General features: G+C 35.3%; 2 protein-coding genes and 1 long non-coding RNA gene across 3 annotated transcripts; 1 reads left to right on the top strand and 2 right to left on the bottom strand.

The window, feature by feature from the left end:
* Nucleotides 1-932: 932 nt before the first annotated feature.
* Nucleotides 933-8616, bottom strand: fbxo46 (F-box protein 46). Its single transcript, NM_001082831.1, is given in 2 exon segments — nucleotides 933-3936; nucleotides 8226-8616. A coding segment is annotated over 1 exon segment (1995 nt). The 5' UTR covers nucleotides 3820-3936; nucleotides 8226-8616; the 3' UTR covers nucleotides 933-1824.
* A 1073-nt stretch (nucleotides 8617-9689) lies between these two features.
* Nucleotides 9690-14604, top strand: LOC147840551 (uncharacterized). The gene is made up of 3 exons (XM_087283774.1): nucleotides 9690-10116; nucleotides 10486-10561; nucleotides 11768-14604. Exons 2-3 carry the CDS (start codon nucleotides 10487-10489, stop codon nucleotides 13655-13657), a joined length of 1965 nt encoding a protein of 654 aa, XP_087139900.1. The 5' UTR covers nucleotides 9690-10116; nucleotide 10486; the 3' UTR covers nucleotides 13658-14604.
* Nucleotides 14605-15058: 454 nt separating this feature from the next.
* On the bottom strand, nucleotides 15059-17828 carry LOC147840550 (uncharacterized). Its single transcript, XR_015509155.1, has 4 exons — nucleotides 16954-17828; nucleotides 16440-16814; nucleotides 16241-16323; nucleotides 15059-15523 (listed from the first exon to the last, which is right to left on the bottom strand). It is a non-coding gene; the product is annotated as an uncharacterized LOC147840550 (long non-coding RNA).
* Nucleotides 17829-19063: the final 1235 nt, after the last annotated feature.

Genomic DNA, 19063 nt, shown 5'->3' with positions numbered 1-19063 from the left:
GCGCTTTATTGGTCAAATAGGTGTCAAAATGCGGTGTTTAAGGGTTATTCATATTAACCTTCATTTTTGCAAAAAAACAAACGAGTTGAGAATCAAAAGACGTGTAAAGGAGTGACAGCATGCAAAATTCCTGCTGCCGCCTGTTTTTATCATTAATTAAACTACAAAAGGACAAAATCCCTCGCTGCTCTTGACTGAAGGACTTTTGTAGCTAAAGTGTTTTTTTACGGTAAAGATGCTTAAAGCACAGTTAGTTTCATATTTTTTATTCTATTGTGTTTATTTCTCTTTTCTTTGCAGGGTGGAAAATAACTATATATACAGTTGAAGTCAGAATTATTAGCCCAACCCTATTCCTCCCCAATTTGTTTAATGGAAAGAAGCTTTTTAAAATTTATTTCTGAACATAATAGTTTTGATATCTCATTTCTAATAACTGATTTATTTTATCTTTGCTATGATGACATTACATTTACATTTTGATGACACTATGATATTATATTTTACTACATATTTGTCAAAATACAAGCATTCAGATTCAAAGTGCGATTTAAAGGCTTAATTAGGGTAATTAGGCAAGTAATTGTATAACAGTAGTTTCTTCTTGCAGACAATTAAAAATATATTGCTTAAGGGGACTAATAATATTGACCTTAAAATATTTAAACCTGCTTTAATTCTAGCCAAAATAAAACAAATAAGCCTTTCTCCAGAAGAAAAAAATATTAGAGGAAATGCTGTTAAAATTCCTTGCTCTGTTAAACATCCTTTGGGAAATATTTATGTAAAAAAAATTCTCAGGAGCGCTAATAATTATGACTTCAACTGATAATCATTTTAAATAATCGTGATCATAATTATGACCAAAATAATCTTGATTATGATTTTTCCCAAAATCAAGCAGCCCTACTAAGAACAGCAATGGCACAGACTCCAGTTTTAAATAACTTTTATTCACTTTAGAGGCAAAGATTCCCAATAGCAGATTGACGGTGAAACCTATAACGGTCTCCCAAACCATAGGGATCAGCATCAATGTTTCTGTTTGTAAGATTTCACAGACTGGTGGAATGAGCAGAACGAACAGGGTTAAGGCTAGAATCAGGTTGAGTTGTCCTGTTCTTTGTTGTTCTTCTTTCAGCCACATGAAGCTAATTACTGCTTTGGCAAAAGCTGCCTTTGCCAACAAGCACACAGACAGCCTGGCAGGCAAAGAGATAGAAAAGAAGAAAGGTTTGGTCAAGAAATAAAGACTGATTTCATAAATCAATTTGAAGGAGAGGAAAAATGAAGCCCACCAACAAGAAAAAAAAATATTATTCACTCACATTCACACACGAAAACAGAAAAATCCAACAAGCAGTCAAACTGTTGATTACAAAGTGACATCAGGGATTTGTAAAGTGACATCATTTTGCGCGCTTTTGACCAAAGAGACAGCAAATTTTAACTTGACAACAACCCCACAAAGTTTTACTCACAAGTCCTGTGTCTAGCCTGCAGGTTATTTTTTGCAAGGTTGGGGTCAGAATCAGAGCTGGTCTTTAAAGATTGCCAAGCCATCAGAATTTCCTAACCAAATCAAAACACTAGTCCCATGCAGCAGACTACCTCATTTAGGGTTTTCAACTTCCAGAATACTCATCTGCGCCCGAGGGGACAGATAATGAAGTATGGTGCACTGATAAGAACTGATACTGACAATGATAGCAAGGTTAACAAGCTAAGATAGGAGAGGCAAGCTCAACCATAAATAGTACAGTGGCATGAGGTTTCAGTAGAGCAAAAGCAGGGAGAGTAATGACAATCCCCCGACCCAATCCTTTACCTCGCATCATCTCTTTTGCGGGCCTGAACCAGCTCACATGGCTGTACCCAGTTGTTATCATGTAGCCCAACTCGACAGCCAGGAGTGTCCTTATCTGTGCGCCGACAACACATCCAGTAGGAGCGTCCATAAGGCAAGTCGTGGTGGTAAGGTTTCGGATGCCAGCGACAGAGCGACACATCTCCTCGCTCATACTGTCGCTTGCACTGCTTGCAGGGGTCGTCACGGTACAGCGGGTCCTGGTTCCAACGAGAGTCTGTAGCACGCACACCGTAGGTCTCAATCAGGGTCTTGAAGTCATGGCAGGTGCATTTGAGGGCTGCTAAAGAATGGGTGGGCAGATAGCTGAAGATGTTGACCATGATGTGGTCCGGAAGCGAAAGCATGTATTGCCGTGGCTCCAGAAGCCGCTGGATCTGAAAGCGAATCTCGAGGAAGTCATGGGAAACGTGACGGTAGAGGCGGCACAACGGAGGATCAGAACAATCATCCACAGTCGCCAGTGGGGAGTCTGGCCTCTCAATAGTAGCCCCCACTGGCCCATTGTTGTTTGCACAGTCTAAGGACCGCATCCCACCGTTTACCGCTGAACAATTCTCATCTTCAGTAGCTGCTGACTGCAGAAAAAACAGCTGGCCAGGAGGTGGGTCCTCTGAGGCATCAGTTGATTTAGCTCCATTGGGCATAGCAAAGCATACAGTCTCTTCTTGAACATTCTCTGTGCTGTCTTTCCCATAGAAGACACATTGGTCTACTGCACCTGTGACCACAACCTCAACATGGAAGCCAGTCACCCGCTCTCGAGCAACTGTTGCTTTCTCTCCTGAGGCAGGGTCTTGGTTAGGATCTGGAGTTGTTGAGGGAGGCCTATCAGTGATACCTTCCCCAAGAGGATCGGCCTTGGGTGACCCAGCCAGGAGGGCACCTGGGTCTCGAGATGAGGGACTAACCAGTTGATAAAGGTCACAAGTGATCTTTTCTTTGCCTCTGGCTGCTGCCTGCCCTCCTCCAACTCCACAACTCATAAACATGCATTTAGGGCGGCCAACAGGTTCAGACTGGGTGCGAGGGTCCAAACTCGAAACCCGAAACGCGATCCTTACTTCCCCTCTGCCATGGCTTGGGGTTCCAGACTCAACAGTCTGTATGCAGTCTCTTCCTGAACCATTTAGTTCAGGCCGCAAAGTTGTACTGTCAAGATTCTGCTGCCGAGATTCAAACTGCGCAACAGTCTGAGCAACGCGTCTAGATTCCTGTTGTTGCTGCAGCAGATCAAAGTCACTTTGAGAAGCTGGTGTGGATGAAGGAGGTTCTGAGAGGATTACAACAGGTTTCTGATGGACTGTGTAAGGACTAGTTTGACCTTGTGCAACCATGCCCTGAAGGGCCAAGGCTGTACGCTGTTCTACAAGAGCCACCATTTCTGCCACTGAGAGCAAATCAGTCTCACTAACTACAACACCATCATCCGTCAAGTTAGGTTCTGCTGGTACATCAACTGTAACATTTTGCGCTTTAGTGGGAGGATCGTAAGAGGAGCAGCGACGACGGCGCTTGGCCTTGGTACAATCAGTAGCCCAGTTTCCCTTGACTTTCATGGCACTAGGCCTGGGAATTCCAGCACCATTACACTGGTGAGCTACAAAGAAGGCAATTTTCTCCTTAGTGTTGCCTGGTTTGATGACATACCAGGTATCAAGCAATACTCTGCCATCTTCCATCTGTGAATTAGGAGAGGGTGATGCAGATAGTGGTGGGGCCAGAAGGGTAGATGAAGCAGCTGGTGGGGTGTTTTCAGTGCCAACATCCTCCTCTTGCTCCTCACTGACTCCATGGGTCTCTATAGTTGTAAGTCCTGAATCATCCGCCTTGCAGTGGGTGGTAGTTGTTCCATTGAGAACTGTACCATTGCTGTATGGCTTATTCTGTGAGTAGGTGCCAAAGGGGCGTGGGCACCACAGTCGGATATGGGAAAAGGTGTCACGGTTCATTGTGAGCCCATGGGGAGCATACCTGCCTCTATGCTGGGCAGCTACTTTGCATTTCACCAATCATTCTCACTTTTCAGGTCTACAAGTTCCAGCTCAAGAGATTACTCCATCTGAGGACTGAGAGGGAAAAAAAGGACAAGATTTAGATTTTGTGCATTTATCTTAATTGTTAAAATGTCTTAATTACAGCAATATTACCAGTAAGAACTCTCTAGACCACAGGTGTCAAACTCAGTTCCAAAAGGGCCGCAGCTCTGCACAGTTTAGTTCCAACCCTAATTAAACATACCTGATCAAACTAATTTAGTCCTTCAGGCTTGATTGAAACCTACAGGTAAGCGTGTTGGAGCAGGGTTGGAACTAAACTGTGCAGGGCTTCGGCCCTCCAGGAATTGAGTTTGACACCCCTGCTCTAGACCAAGGATCACCAACCCTGTTCCTGGAGAGCTTCCTTCCTGCAGATTTTAGTTGCAACCCTGACCAAACACACCTGTTTGTAATTATCAAGTGCTGCTTTAGGTACTATTAATTGGTTCAGGTGTGTTTAATCAGGGTTGGGACTGAATTCTGCAGGAAGGTAGCTCTCTAGGAACAAGGTTGGTGACCCCTGCTCTAGACACTCATATGAGTGGTGAATCATCTAAAACGAATGCAAACAATATACACATTTTGTATTACCAGTGTTTGAAATTATTCTGTTAACTAATATTACAATTAGCAAAATAAAAGGCTTCAAATCCCTCTTACTTTGGAGGCTAGAGAAATGTCAAACAAAGATTGTGAGAGTTAGTTTCATCTCTATAGGTGTCATTGCAATAACTTAGTTTGATTGCATGACATCACAATTGCTCTACGAACAAAGATTGAGGTCCTCTGAGCCAGCTGTCACAGCTCACAAAGCATTACAGAACAGTTACATGAATCTGAAATAAAATAAAGCCTTACTGCCATCTACTGTTCCAGAAAGACAAAGGTCTACAATCTATTCTATTAATTTAACTAAATGTCAGTGGACTTTACAAGTCACCTAAAATGACATATCCTCCAAGCTAACAGAAAGAGGCATGGGCATGTTACTGGAATATCTGTATTTATCTACAAAAAGCCATTCATGTATAACTGAAAATTAAAAATCAGTAAAACTGCTTGCTTTGAATATTTACTTGGTCTAAAACATTTTAACGGCATCTCTTAGATATGCTTGCATGCCAACACATGTGGTAACTATTAGTTTAATTTAGCCTTTTCATTTTTGGTGTAACAGAAGTTCGTAAAATCCATTAAAGACATGCATTCAACCTATTGACAACAGACATAATATTACTTCAGACAAGTCTGGTCATGTCAAACACACTGCTTTACTTATCTCTTTAATAAACTCTATTATTGTGATACAGAAAACTGAACGACCATAAAAAGTCTTGTTTCTAACTATACTGCATGCATGTTTTGAAAGACCATACAAAACCCTTCAAAGCACTAATGGGTACAGCCTTCTGGAGTGCTTTCAGGCTGCTATTTTTAACCTACAACATATTTTAAAAGCATTTATATTGGATTTGAAAGATTACACCATATGTCTACTAAGATACAAACGAATATGAGAAAATCTAAACTGGTTGAACTAAACAAGAGTAAAGTTTTACCAGGTTAAAAAAAAATAAATATATAATACCATTTGGTTTGGGTAGTGCTCTTCCACAGCTGACAATAAAAATTTTATATATCATCATATTTACATTTTTAAATCTATCCATGTTTAAAACGCAATATCTATACACATGTACAGTGCTCAGCATATAAGTACACCCCTCACAAATCTCTCTTTTAAATTTATATTTTTAATAGGAGGCTATACAATATTATGTATACATTAGATTAGTAGCTAAATCTGGAGCTTATCTCATCAAATAACTTATGATAACGGTCCAAAAACAAGTACACCCAAATTTATGTTATACAAAAATATATTAATTGTATTATCTTTCAATTTCTAACTTGGTGGCTAAAATATTATTTTAATAAATATATTTGTTTAACTCTTTGACTGCCACTCTAGCAAAGGGTTGACCATGTTTTTAATGATTTAAATAATGACTGTTAAAGTAATTTAAAGAATCACTGTTTTAAATAATGGTTTACACAAAGCATTATTGGTTAACAAAATAAATAAATCAAACAATCCTGTTGCACTACTACACGTTTTTTATTTATTTTTATTTTACAATAAATCCAAAATCAAGAAAACATGATAAATGAGAATCTGAAATATTTTATAGCATACTTCAAAAAATGAAAATGATTTAATAAAAAAAATATATATTTTAAATATTTTTTTAATAAATTGGTCTTACACTTCATATTTTCGGATTTTTCATAGTATATGTATTAATTCCAGTACTTTTCCTATAAAGCGACAAATCAACCATTTGGTGAGGTTGATATTTTAAAAAATTATGGGATATGTTGAAAAAAAAATGCATTGACTGCGTTAACTGGTGACATTAAGAGTTAAGGAATGCAATTCAAAAAATTTCTTGGTGGGACAGTTCAAGGGTTAAAGTTTTGTTTAAATCCACCAAAATACATTTTCATATATTGACTGAGAAATAGTAATAAATATTAGTTTTCAAAACGGGGTGTACTCCATTATGCTGAGCACTGTACATGCAGTTGAGGTCAGATTTATTAGCCTCCCTGAATTATTAGCCAACGTTTAATTTTATCCTCAATTTCGGTTTAACCGAGAGAATATTTTTTTCCAACACATTTCTAAAGATAATATTTTTAATACCACATTTAAAATAACTAATTTATTATATCCTTGCCATGATAACAGTACAGAATATTTCTGTACATTTCTGTACAGCTTAAAGTGACATTTAAAGGCTTAACTAAGTTAATTAGGTTAACTAGGCAGGTTAGGGTAATTAGGCAAGTTATTGTATAACGATGGTTAGTTCTGTAGACAATCAAAAAAATAAAAATAAAATAAGCTTAATCACTTAATAATAGCTTAAAGGGGCTAATAATTTTGACCTTAAAATGGATTTTTAAAAATTAAAAACTGCTTTTATTCTAGCCAAAATAAAGCAAATAAGACTTTCTCCAGAAGAAAAAATATTATCAGGCATACTGTGAAAATTTCTTTGCTCTGTTAAACATCATTTGGGAAATACCTAAAAAAGAAATCAAAGGGGGGCTAATAATTCTGACTTCAACTGTACAAACCACAAGTCTCTGTGTGAGTGAGAGAAAAAATATACATGAATAAATAAATTCAAGGAAGTTTGTTGAACCGGTGGAATGTATTTTGTTATTATCAGGAAAAATATCCTATCATAAAAAGGAATCCAATTCTGTAGAAAAATAATCTCATTACGTGACAAAGTACAGTAAGATTTGATAACTCCAGTGTGCTTACAGATAATGACGACAAGCAAAATGTTTAAGGACTTGTTAAACAAGTCATTCGACGAGATGATTCACTCAGAAGTGAACAACACTGGGCAATTTGCATAATATTTTCTGAATGCCTGCCAGTTTTACTTTATAGAGCAAAACGTTCTTTATCCATTTAAAATGTTAATATGATACAAATATTAGTCCCGTACACAATAGCAATAAACATAAAAATAACATAATAAAGATAGCAAATACTCTCATAGTGCCAATGATTAACCCCAAAACCACCTTGATCCAAACAGGAAAGTAATACAAGTGATTTAACATGTTATCCTACTAACATGATAAATATCAAGTGAATTATATTGTCATTGATTACGTGTTTTTCCTCAGCTTCCCCTTTTTACAAGGCCTTACCCATCAAGTTAATCCATGTCTTAACATAATCGCTTGGCATCTTCGGTACTTTAAATTCAATTTAACATGTTAACTAAAAACATTTTAAACTGAAAGACAAAGCATTTGTGCTCGTTTGACTTCACGCAGATTACACGTTAAGGCTAAAAAAACTGACCAACGCTAGTAAAGCTATTGCAGACGATTAGCTTCCTCTAAACAACCGAAAATGAGTGAACTTCTCTGATTTAGGTTCAATTAGCAATCATGTCAACCAAAATAGTCGGAAGCAAGATAGCTAATACTAATATATTCTGTACTAAATAACCGCATATTATTGCTGTTGGTATATATCTGCGCCAGTGTTTAATTAGCATATGTTTAGCTTGGTTAGCTAAGCTGTGAAACCCACGCTGGCTGACAAAGGTGTATTATCTTGTCTAGTACTGTATAGAACAATTTTAGAAACTATAAAAAATAAAAAGTGGACATATTTGCTTGTATAAAAGGTTTTGAAATATTTCAACTAGATGTCATCATCAACAATAAATTAAAATGTCAGGCTAAAGCAATAGCAGGTCTGCTAGAATTATATCTCCGCTTACCTTGTTCTCATTTTGACAGCGTTACTTTTGTAACCAAAAAAGTGGTTACTCTGTTGAATTTCAACCAGCAGTTGTTCAAATTTCACTGCGGGGTTTTAAAAACAATCACACCGATGAAAGCTGAGGTCGATGGGGGTTTGCAGGTAGACTGTTAGCTCCTGTTAAGCTAACTCGAGAATAAAACCAAAAACCATAACATTCATGTGGACAGGCCAACAGTGTCTGTCTCTTATGAACACAGCAATGAATTGACAAATGCTGTGTTTTAAAAAAAAAGAATGCTCGCCTCTATTGTTCAACCAGATATCAGTACTGTTTTACCAAAACAGAAGTAGTCAGTAGGTCCTCGAAAAGCAATTGAGGAAGGCCATTTTGTTGACAAGCAGCTGCAAAACGCTAGCAGCCAATGGGGAGAGAAAACTGATGGCGTGCCCATATATGGATGTTCAGACTCCCCCTCTGTCTCTACACCTCTACACCCACAAAGAGGAAAATTCTTCCAGCTCATCATCATAATGATCGGCAGCATCTTTCACTTTCGCCACAATTCACCGCAAGTGAAATATGAGCTCACAATATCACTGTGGACTCTTTATTGCTTGGCATATTTATGTAGCCTACTGTATGTTGACACAACTCGTATGTCGACACACCGATTTCAGATGTCGCAGTCTGCAGAAAAATCTTTACAATTGAATTATATGAAGTTAGGTTCACAGACTAACATTTACAGCACTACTTCAGCACAATTTCAGCACTTATTTAAACACACATATATATATATATATATATATATATATATATATATATATATATATATATATATATATATATATATATATATATATATATATATACTATATATGTACTATTTCACTATTACAGTAAAATTAATCACACAAATTCTGAAGAGTAAATTGACTTTGAAGCAAACATGATTATTTGTTTACTTATTTATTGTAAAGATTAATCTTAGAAGTTAATCTCTGACATTAATAAATAAAAAAGATAACACTTCTGAAACACTTGATAGATAGATAGATAGATAGATAGATAGATAGATAGATAGATAGATAGATAGATAGATAGATAGATAGATAGATAGATAGATAGATAGATAGATTATATATTTACACACAGATAGACACATACAGGCCAAAGTATGGAAGCCCGTTCCCGCCACTGAATGATAAAAAAATTAAGAATTTATATAAAAAAAATATATATAATACTATTTTTAAAAAAATTATAAAGTCAGAATTCTGAGTTATTAAGTCACAATTCCGAGTTATTAAGTCAGAATTCCGAGTTATTAAGTCAGAATTCTGAGTTACAAAGTCGCAATTCCGAGTTATTTAGTCAGAATTCTGAGTTACAGTCGCAATTCCGAGTTATTTAGTCAGAATTCCGAGTTATTAAGTCAGAATTCTGAGTTATAAAGTCGCAATTCCGCGTTATAAAGTCAGAATTCTGAGTTATAAAGTCGCAATTCCGCGTTATAAAGTCAGAATTCTGAGTTATAAAGTCGCAATTCCGAGTTATAAAGTCAGAATTCTGAGTTATAAAGTCGCAATTCCGAGTTATAAAGTCAGAATTCTGAGTTATAAAGTCGCAATTCCGAGTTATAAAGTCAGAATTCTGAGTTATAAAGTCGCAATTCCGAGTTATAAAGTCAGAATTCTGAGTTATAAAGTAGCAATTCCGAGTTATAAAGTCAGAATTCTGAGTTATAAAGTCAGAATTCTGAGTTATGAAGTCCCAATTATGAGTTATTAAGTCGCAATTCTGAGTTATAAAAAAATCTTTTGAATTTCGACAATTTCTCACGACATTTCATATTACGTTACGAGAGTTCCTGTCGCCAGCAGCTGAACGTTTCTGCGACGCCAAGGTATGGTCATATTTACTATTTGGCATGATAATTATTTACGATATGAAGTGTTACAGTAAATGCCGTGTTATAATAGAAGCCTTTGGCGAGTGTAAAATCCGAAAGTTTTGCGTGTGTGGTATCATAGCCTACAGGCTCATGCGGTTTCCTCGAATAGTAGTCGTGTTGCTTTTATGGACAATTCAGTAGGCTAGTTTACATTGCACCAAAAGGGAGTAAAATTAGGTTTGGATTCAAAGCTTGCTTTGTTATGTACAGTATACTAACCACAAAAGTACATGGATTTTGTTTTCTGGCTTATATACTCGGTCTAGGCTTTATATTGGCCTCTAGCCTCACTATGTTTTCCTTTTAAAACTATCATTGTAGGATGGACGAATTAATAATTTTACTAAGGGAGAGAAACATCCCTGAAACAACTATCAAACGACTGGAGGAAGACAAGGTAATACCTAAACAATTTACCACACACTTTTAAAGTCATAATTTGGAAGAAGTGGACATTTTAATGCATGTTTAATTTTAGTCACTTGCAGTTTTATTTCTTAAAGTAGTTATATACTGTTTATTTTACAATAAATAACTTAACTTAAGCTGAACACTTTGGCAAAGCTCCAGTGTTTACCTAAACACTTTCAATTATACTTCAGTTTAGTGACTGAATCTTAATATTAACCAGTTGCTTGTTGACATGCATAATACTAGCAGACTGCTTATTGGTACTTAAAAAACATATATTAATGCCATATTTTGAATGACCATATTTTACATTCTTTTTTAAACCATTCATAGTTACTAAGAGGCATACTCAAAGAAAACAGTACTACACCATTGGGGAATATTACAGAAATTTAATACATTTATTGAAAAACAAAGTACCAAAATGTATGTAATGGCAGAAATATGAAATGAAATATGAAAATAAAAATAAATAAAATAACATGAACTTGTCATTTATAACCAGTAGATGGTAGCAGAGGTTAACTCATTTAGCTCAGTTACTGTATCGACTCCTTAGATGTTTCAATGTCTTTCTTTTGGATTTCTTATGAAAACATTAAATATAGCAAGTTTACTGTATTATAAGGAAGTACAAAGTACAAGAAGTCAGAGTGCCATTTAAATATAAATAGTGAACCCATACACCAACAATCTTTAAGGGTAATTTACTTAAATACTTTAGTATTAAATTTACTTTATTCAGCCAACTCAGATTTGTTATTATTTAGTTTTGGTACTCTAAATTTAGTTTGATTTACTTTATGCACAACTCTGAAACTGCATAGGTGGATTACACATAAACACACGCACGCACGCACACACACACACACACACACACACACACACACACACACATATATATATATATATATATATATATATATATATATATATAAAAACATACATACATACATACAGTACATACATATATGTATAGATATATATATATATATATATATATATATATATATATATATATATATATATATATATATATATATATCTATATATATATATATATATATATCTATATATATATATATATATATATATATATATATATATATATATATATATATATATATATATATACGCGTGAGTGTGTGTGTGTGTCTGTATTTATTTATGTAAGTATTTATTTATTTTGCAGATTGATGTCAGTGTCCTACTGTTAATGACTGATGATCAGATGAGAAGCTATTTTCCTTCATATGGAGACAGACTGGCCGTGATGGGATTTTGTAGGAGGCAAGAAAGAGAACCAACTTGCAGGAAGTCAAAGCTGTTTGAGCGCCTCAATTCAAAACTGACCAAAAGACAAAAACCTGACAATTCACAAACAGAAACCCAAAATACTACAAAAAAACATTCTCAGCGTACTGTAAGAAAAATTGAAATGGGGTGGATGCACCATGATGGTCAGGGCTTTGTTCAAATGAGAGCAAAAAAAGGAGGGGGAACAAGGAAGTTGAGTGTTCCAAAAGAATGGAAAAGGGAAGAGCTGATTGAGGAGGCAATTCGTCTGTTTTTTCCAAATGGAAAAAATTCTCATGGGAGTATTTCTGAGTTTAAATTGGATCTAACAAATTATCAGGAAGTGTCACTAGATGCAGAATCTACAGTGGGGGAAATGTATAATGCATCCAAACTCACAATGATGAGGTTCTACTTGACAACAAAAAAGGTGGAGAGGGAAGTGGAAACAGAAAGTGAAGAGGAAATGTCAGATCAAATGGAGAACTTTCACAGTAATAACCAGGATCAAAGCCTTCCCTCTACTTCCAGTGGGATGAATGACTTCTTTCCTTCAGAGATGGATGTAATTTATGTAGATAGTCCGGTTAATGACACTGCATCTCCCTTTCATTCCACAGAGGATCATATTGCAGATGATGACCTGAATGTATCTTTTCAAAGTTCTTTAGTGACCTTGCCAGATTACTTAGATTCAAGCAATGTAGTAACAGTACTCACTGGTGACATCATTGGAATAGATGAACAAAACTTAGATGACACTTTGCCGCTGAGCCCAGAACCCATTGCTCCACAGAAAAAAATCCTTGTTGTTCATCGTGGACAAATATTTTCAGAGCTCATTGCCCATTTCTGTGATGAAACCCTTATTCATACACAGAGTGAAGTAGAAGTGAAGCTGCTGCTCCCAAATGGACAGTTTGAGATGGGTCATGATGTTGGTGGAGTGTTTAGGGATTGCCTATCAGAGTTCTGGCAGGAATTTTATGATCAGTGCACATTGGGGAACAATTTTAAAGTTCCCTTTCTTCGACATGACTTTGGCAAAGAAAAGTGGGAAAGTGTGGCCCGAATAATTTTGTTCGGCTGGAAGAAAGAGAAATATCTCCCAATAAAACTTGCACCTGTCATCCTCCAGCAAGCAATACAGGGATCTGTGAAAAGTGATCTGATTGAGAACTTTTTGAAGTATGTCTCAGAAAACGAGTGTGCTTTGTTAGAAAGCTGCAGAAAAGACTTCTGTAGTGCAGACCAGGAGGAATTGCTTGAGACCTTAGACAACTACAGTTGTCGAAGAATTCCAACAAATGAAAACTTCAAGCAAATTTTGGAAGAACTGGCTCACAAAACTCTCATTCAAGAGCCTGCTTATGTTCTTGAACAGTGGGCATGCATACTTGGACCTCTGAGGAAGGACCTTGAGGAAATTGAAGATGTGTACTGTGCATTACAACCAACAGTGAGGAAAATTGTGCAATCTCTCAAATTTCCTGAAACAATGAATGTACAGCAAAAGGACATTTCAAAGCACTTGACAACTTACTTGAGGGAGTGTGATGCAAAACGGCAGTCTCTGTTTCTTCGATTCTGTACTGGATCAGATTTGTTTATAGGCAAAGCTATAACAGTTGATTTCACAGACCTTAAAGGGTTTGAGAGAAGACCAGTGGCGCACACATGTGGCTGTTTTCTGAGGCTTTCAGTGCACTATGACAACTACCCTGATTTCAGATCTGAAATGAACAAAGTCCTTGAAAGCAACATCTGGGTCATGGACATAGTTTAGTGGATTTAGTTGGAACTGAGTTGTGGCCAGCTCCTATGCAAGCTATTGTTTTCTGTCATTCTTATTACACTTCATACAGTTAATTCACACTGTATACAGAAAGTAAATCATTCCCTTTAATTTTGCACTTACATATTGCTGGTTACATTGAATGCAGACCAACCTTTATTATTTTTGATGATTGAGTTTTTTTTTTTTTTTTGATGATTGAGATTTGATTAAAAAAAAATAGGTGCAACCAAATGTTTGAGTTAAATCATTAAATTGTTAATTTCAACTGTTCAGTCAAATAGGCTTGGAACTGTCCAAATGTTTTAATGGTTCCTTTTTCATACATGTACACGCTCTACCATTATTTGACAAGTTCATAAAGTAAAACAATCACTTTAATTGTTCATTGAATGTTGCCCCTAAATAGTGAAAGTTTTCTTCATAGTTACAAACAACTGTTTACATTTAATTGTACAAGTTGCATCTACCCTGACATAAATGTCTGAATGATTATGTGTTCCTAAAGAGATAGTTCACTAAAAAAATGAAAATGTTCTCACTTTTTACTCACCCCTCAAGTGTTTACAAGCCTCTATGGATTTATTTCTTTGGTTGAACACAAAAGAAGATAGTTTGAAGAAAGCTGCAAACCTGTATCCATTGACTTCCATAAAAGAAAATACAAATACTATGAAAGTCAGTGGTTACAGGTTTTCAGCTTTCTTCAACAGAAGAAAGAAACAAGCAAGGAGTGAGGAAATTGACAAGTTCATTTTTGGGTGAACTATCCTTTTAAGTTTGTGTTTCTATACAGTTGGGTGTTGCATTATTGCAACAATACATAACAATTTTATAACATTGTTTTATTGAAATAGTTTTAATGTGGTTTGTTTTATTTTTTCTTGTACCACATTGTAATGTTAAGTACTCATACATTAAACAACACAACCTCCATATATTGTGCCATGTTTTTTTGAGAATTCAAGATGGAGTGAGTAGGCTACTACACTGAAAAAAAAAATGATTTATTGGATTTACAAAAAGTGGTTGCAAACAAATTGTTTAGGCTGAATTTAAACAAACAAATTAGGTAGAACATAACTAAATTTACTTTTTTGTTTATATTCAGCCCATATAAATTTTTGCATTTCAGCATTGCATTTTTTATTGGCCAATAAATAAATTGCTCATCAAAGTCTGCTTTAATTAAAAAAAAACTTTGAACTTTTAAAATCAATTTCACTTAAAGCTCTGTAGTGGTGCACAAAACCTGACAGCCAGTGTACCATGTTAAAATGATTACAGGTTCGTTAAGCATGTATAGGAAAAACATTGGGAATACTGTTCGAGCATTTGTTTGAAACAAAAATGTACTACTACAAAGTTGAATATTTAATAATAAAAATACTATTACAAATTCAGTTCTTTATTTCAGGTATAACACAAAATACAGACAGTTTACCATTTAAACCCTTTAGTTTATGTTTTAAATATACATCCCCTTTATATTCCTAAGGTGAAACAAATGAAAATTCTATACATTTTGAAAAATTTCAGTACTATTGCTTTACAGTTTAAACAAAATTATTTTACTTTTGAGTAACAAAATACTTCTAAAACTCACTTCCTCTGTTTCTATTGCATTCAGGTTAGGTCTAAAAGTATTAATAGAGCACCACAAAAGTGTTTGAAATCATGCAAAAATGTGCATTACTGTAGTTGGGAAAGATGTCATTTAAAAAAGTAGTCATAAAAAAGTTTTTTTTTGTGTGTGAAGTGCATCTTGATGCACTTTTATTATCTCATCTACCTAAGTTTGCTGGCCTTCTTTTGCACATGAGGATGGGATGGTCTGGAACAAATTATTCATTCCTTCTGAAAACACAAAGCAACATCACTGTGATTGTGTGTCATCATAAAGAATTATATTAGAGGTTATTTACTGTACTTTGAGCACTGTGTCTGACAGACAAGGGATCCTGAAGCGTGTATGAAAATGATGGGATGTAAACAGTTGTTCCATTATAGTATGTAGAGTAAAGGTACATTAATCCCATAACCCTAGAAGATAGGGCTGTTACTAATCAAATACAATCAGCATCAATAAAATACATCCTTCGATTGCCACAGTGGCACAGAAGATACATCAGATGTGTCATTCATTCATTAGTAACGAAGAATTCATGTTTTAAAATTATTCTTTGTTTGCTGTGAGCATTTTGCATGCTGTTTATGTGCCCCAGTACATAAAAAAGCAATGTTATTTGACATGTCTGTTAAATGCAGCTAAGTTGTAACACAACTGTGATGCAGAAAAAAATACAATTCCAGTTGTATCAATAATGGCATTGTGTTAATGTTTTGTTTATAGAATTTTTTTCATATAAAAATATGACATGTCAGTGGCAATCCCAATTTAAATATTATGCCCTTAAATTATACACTATGGCATTTAGACAACTGGCTTGTTATCAGTTTCATAATTAAAGATGTAATGACTTTTTGAGTCTGGGGCATAATGGTAACAAAATTCATTAACATATTCATGTTTAAAGCCAAATAATAATAAAGTGAAATATAAATCCTGCTCACCTGTTATCTTGATAGACAGACACAGCACAGTGAAAGTAAAGTGGGAATTGCAGAGATTTTAACCTCAGAGAGTTCTTTTGAGACTTGCATGAAAAAAGCACAATAGAAGTGTTTCAAATAATGCTCACAGATAATATTGTGTGTGTGTGTGTGTGTGTATGTGTGTGTGTGTATGTGTGTGTGTGTACAATACCTTTACCTTCTAGTGAAAGTTGTAGATAAGATCTCAATGGTGCATCTAGTCATCCAAGTCCAGTCCTTCAAGGATTAGTTCACGAAGCTTAAGGTAAAGGTCTGTAATTTCATAAACATCATCTGACAATGCAAGGTTATGTTCATCCATCAGTTCTACGCACAGTTGAAAGACATCCTCATCACAAGGGTAGTCTTTAACTAAACACTCCTCTTTGCAAATACTCAGCTTTGTTTGTTCAATTGGATGCAAGAAATTCTGCACTCCATATAAGCTGGGAACAGCAAACATTATTGAAGGTCGACCACTGGGAGCACGTGGATTGTGAGTTGGCCGTATCCTGTGGCAATTCCAGGCACTGACTATTTCATCAAGCTCTTCCTTTATAAAATAAAAGCAACAAAATTAAATTAATAAACACACTGTAAACTGCATATTGTAGGCTATGTAAATATTAAGTTAATCTTTAACGGCAATATTGTTTTTATGATTAAATAAACTATAGTAAACCAAATGTTACCTGTATAGAATGCTGGAAACAAAACTGGATGAGAGATTTATCAATGAAACTATCAACAAAGTGCCCATCTTCTTTTAGCTGTTCAAAATGATCCATCCAAAATTGTATGCACTGACTTCTCAAAGTGGACCACCATCGTTCAATTCTCTGGTTCCCCGTGCTTGGACCAAGCGTGACAGATTCGGCACTAGCAGTGCCTCTGAAGAATGTCTGCATATCTGCTAAATGCGTATTTTCAGTTCCATGGTCAATGCGAATTCTATGTGGAAATCCGTTATTCTCAGCAACAGCTTGTATGAAATAACCCGCAATTACTCGTGGGTCATTGTTCGTTTTGTATGCTTCAAGCCAGATCATTTTTCTGGAAAACCCATCAATGCATCCGTTTATGCATATTCCGTAAGGTTTCAACTTGTCGTACCCGTCAATATGCCAAACATAGTTTGGTCCGCGGCTGTTATACATGCGTCGCCGCAGACGACCGCGAGCGCGCAGGTCAACTCCCTGTCCATCTAACAGCCGCATCAACTGACGGACAGTTTCTCTGTCTGTAATAATGCCAGAAAGCCAACATTTCTGGTGCATCCAACGATATCCATGTTGTCGTCCCGATGTCTGTAGCTGTTGGTGTATAAAACGTGCCACGTCGGCCTCGTCTGTTTTATTGCGTCTCCGCCACAACTGATTCATACATAACGTTCTCTCAAGAGTCCGCAAACTAAACTTTATGTTGTGTGATTCCTCCAATAAAATTAAGATTTCTCTATAAGTAAAACCGCACCAAAAATAATCCTCTATAATCTTTTCCATTTAGGCTATAGCCTTCATAAGAAGGTCCAGCGATGTAACCTACTTCCATGCCATACAGATAAGACTCAGATAAGCCTTTTTTCTCTGAATTGCGAGATATAAACTCAGAATTCTGACATAATAACTCAGAATTGCGACTTAATAACTCAGAATTACGATTTTATAACTCAGAATTCTGACTTAATAACTCGGAATTGCGACTTAATTACTCAGAATTGCGACTTAATAACTCAGAATTACGACTTTATAACTCGGAATTCTGACTTTATAACTCGGAATTACGACTTTGTAACTCCGAATTCTGACTTAATAACTCGGAATTGCGACTTAATAACTCAGAATTCTGACTTTATAACTCAGAATTACGACTTTATAACTCGGAATTCTGACTTTATAACTCGGAATTGCGACTTTATAACTCAGAATTTTGACTTTATAACTCGGAATTGCGACTTAATAACTCAGAATTCTGACTTTATAACTCGGAATTCTGACTTTATAACTCGGAATTGCGACTTTATAACTCAGAATTCTGACTTTATAACTCGGAATTCTGACTTATTAACTCAGAATTCTGACTTTTAAATTTTCTTTATATTATCATTAATTTTTTTTTATTATTAATTCTTTTTCTTTTTTTTATTCAGTGGCGGGAACGGGCTTCCATACCAAAGCCATTACATGCACACTTAATGCAAATTATACAATAATGTTTAAATATTTATGTTTAAAATGAAATGTTTTTCCCAGTGGTGAGTTGCAGCTGAAAGGGCATGCGCTGCGTAAAAAATGTGCTGGATAAGTTGGTGGTTCATTCTGCTGTGGCGACCCCAGATTAATAAAGGGACAAAGCCAAAAAGAAAATGAATGAAGAATGTTATTCTTTGGACGAAATAATGTTCCTTTTTTGTATAACAGATATATTTAAATAAAATGCAACAATATAAACAAATATTAAATTAAATTTATTGTTAAAACATACGTGATCACACTAAAGTTTATTGTTAAATATGTTTTACACGAGAAATGTTAGGAATGGGTGAAAGCTAGAGGTCTGTAGGGTAACTAAAATATTATGTATTTAAAATGAAAATTGAACAAAAATTTTATTTTAGGGTTTTACTGTGATCATTTAGTCTTTTAATCTGTCATTAATTATTTTTAATTATTTATTATATTATTTTATAAATTATTTATTCATTCTTTCATTTTTTTTCAACTAAGTCCCTTTATTAATCTAGGGTTGCCACAGTGGAATGAACCTCCAACTTATCCAGCATATATTTTACCCATCACTAGG

Source organism: Danio rerio, chromosome 15, assembly GCF_052040795.2.
Source record: "Danio rerio strain M-AB ecotype USA chromosome 15, GRCz13ab, whole genome shotgun sequence".
NCBI classification, from domain to species: Eukaryota; Metazoa; Chordata; class Actinopteri; order Cypriniformes; family Danionidae; genus Danio; species Danio rerio.
Note: the sequence above shows the minus strand (reverse complement) of the source record. Positions and strands in the feature narration are given on the sequence as shown.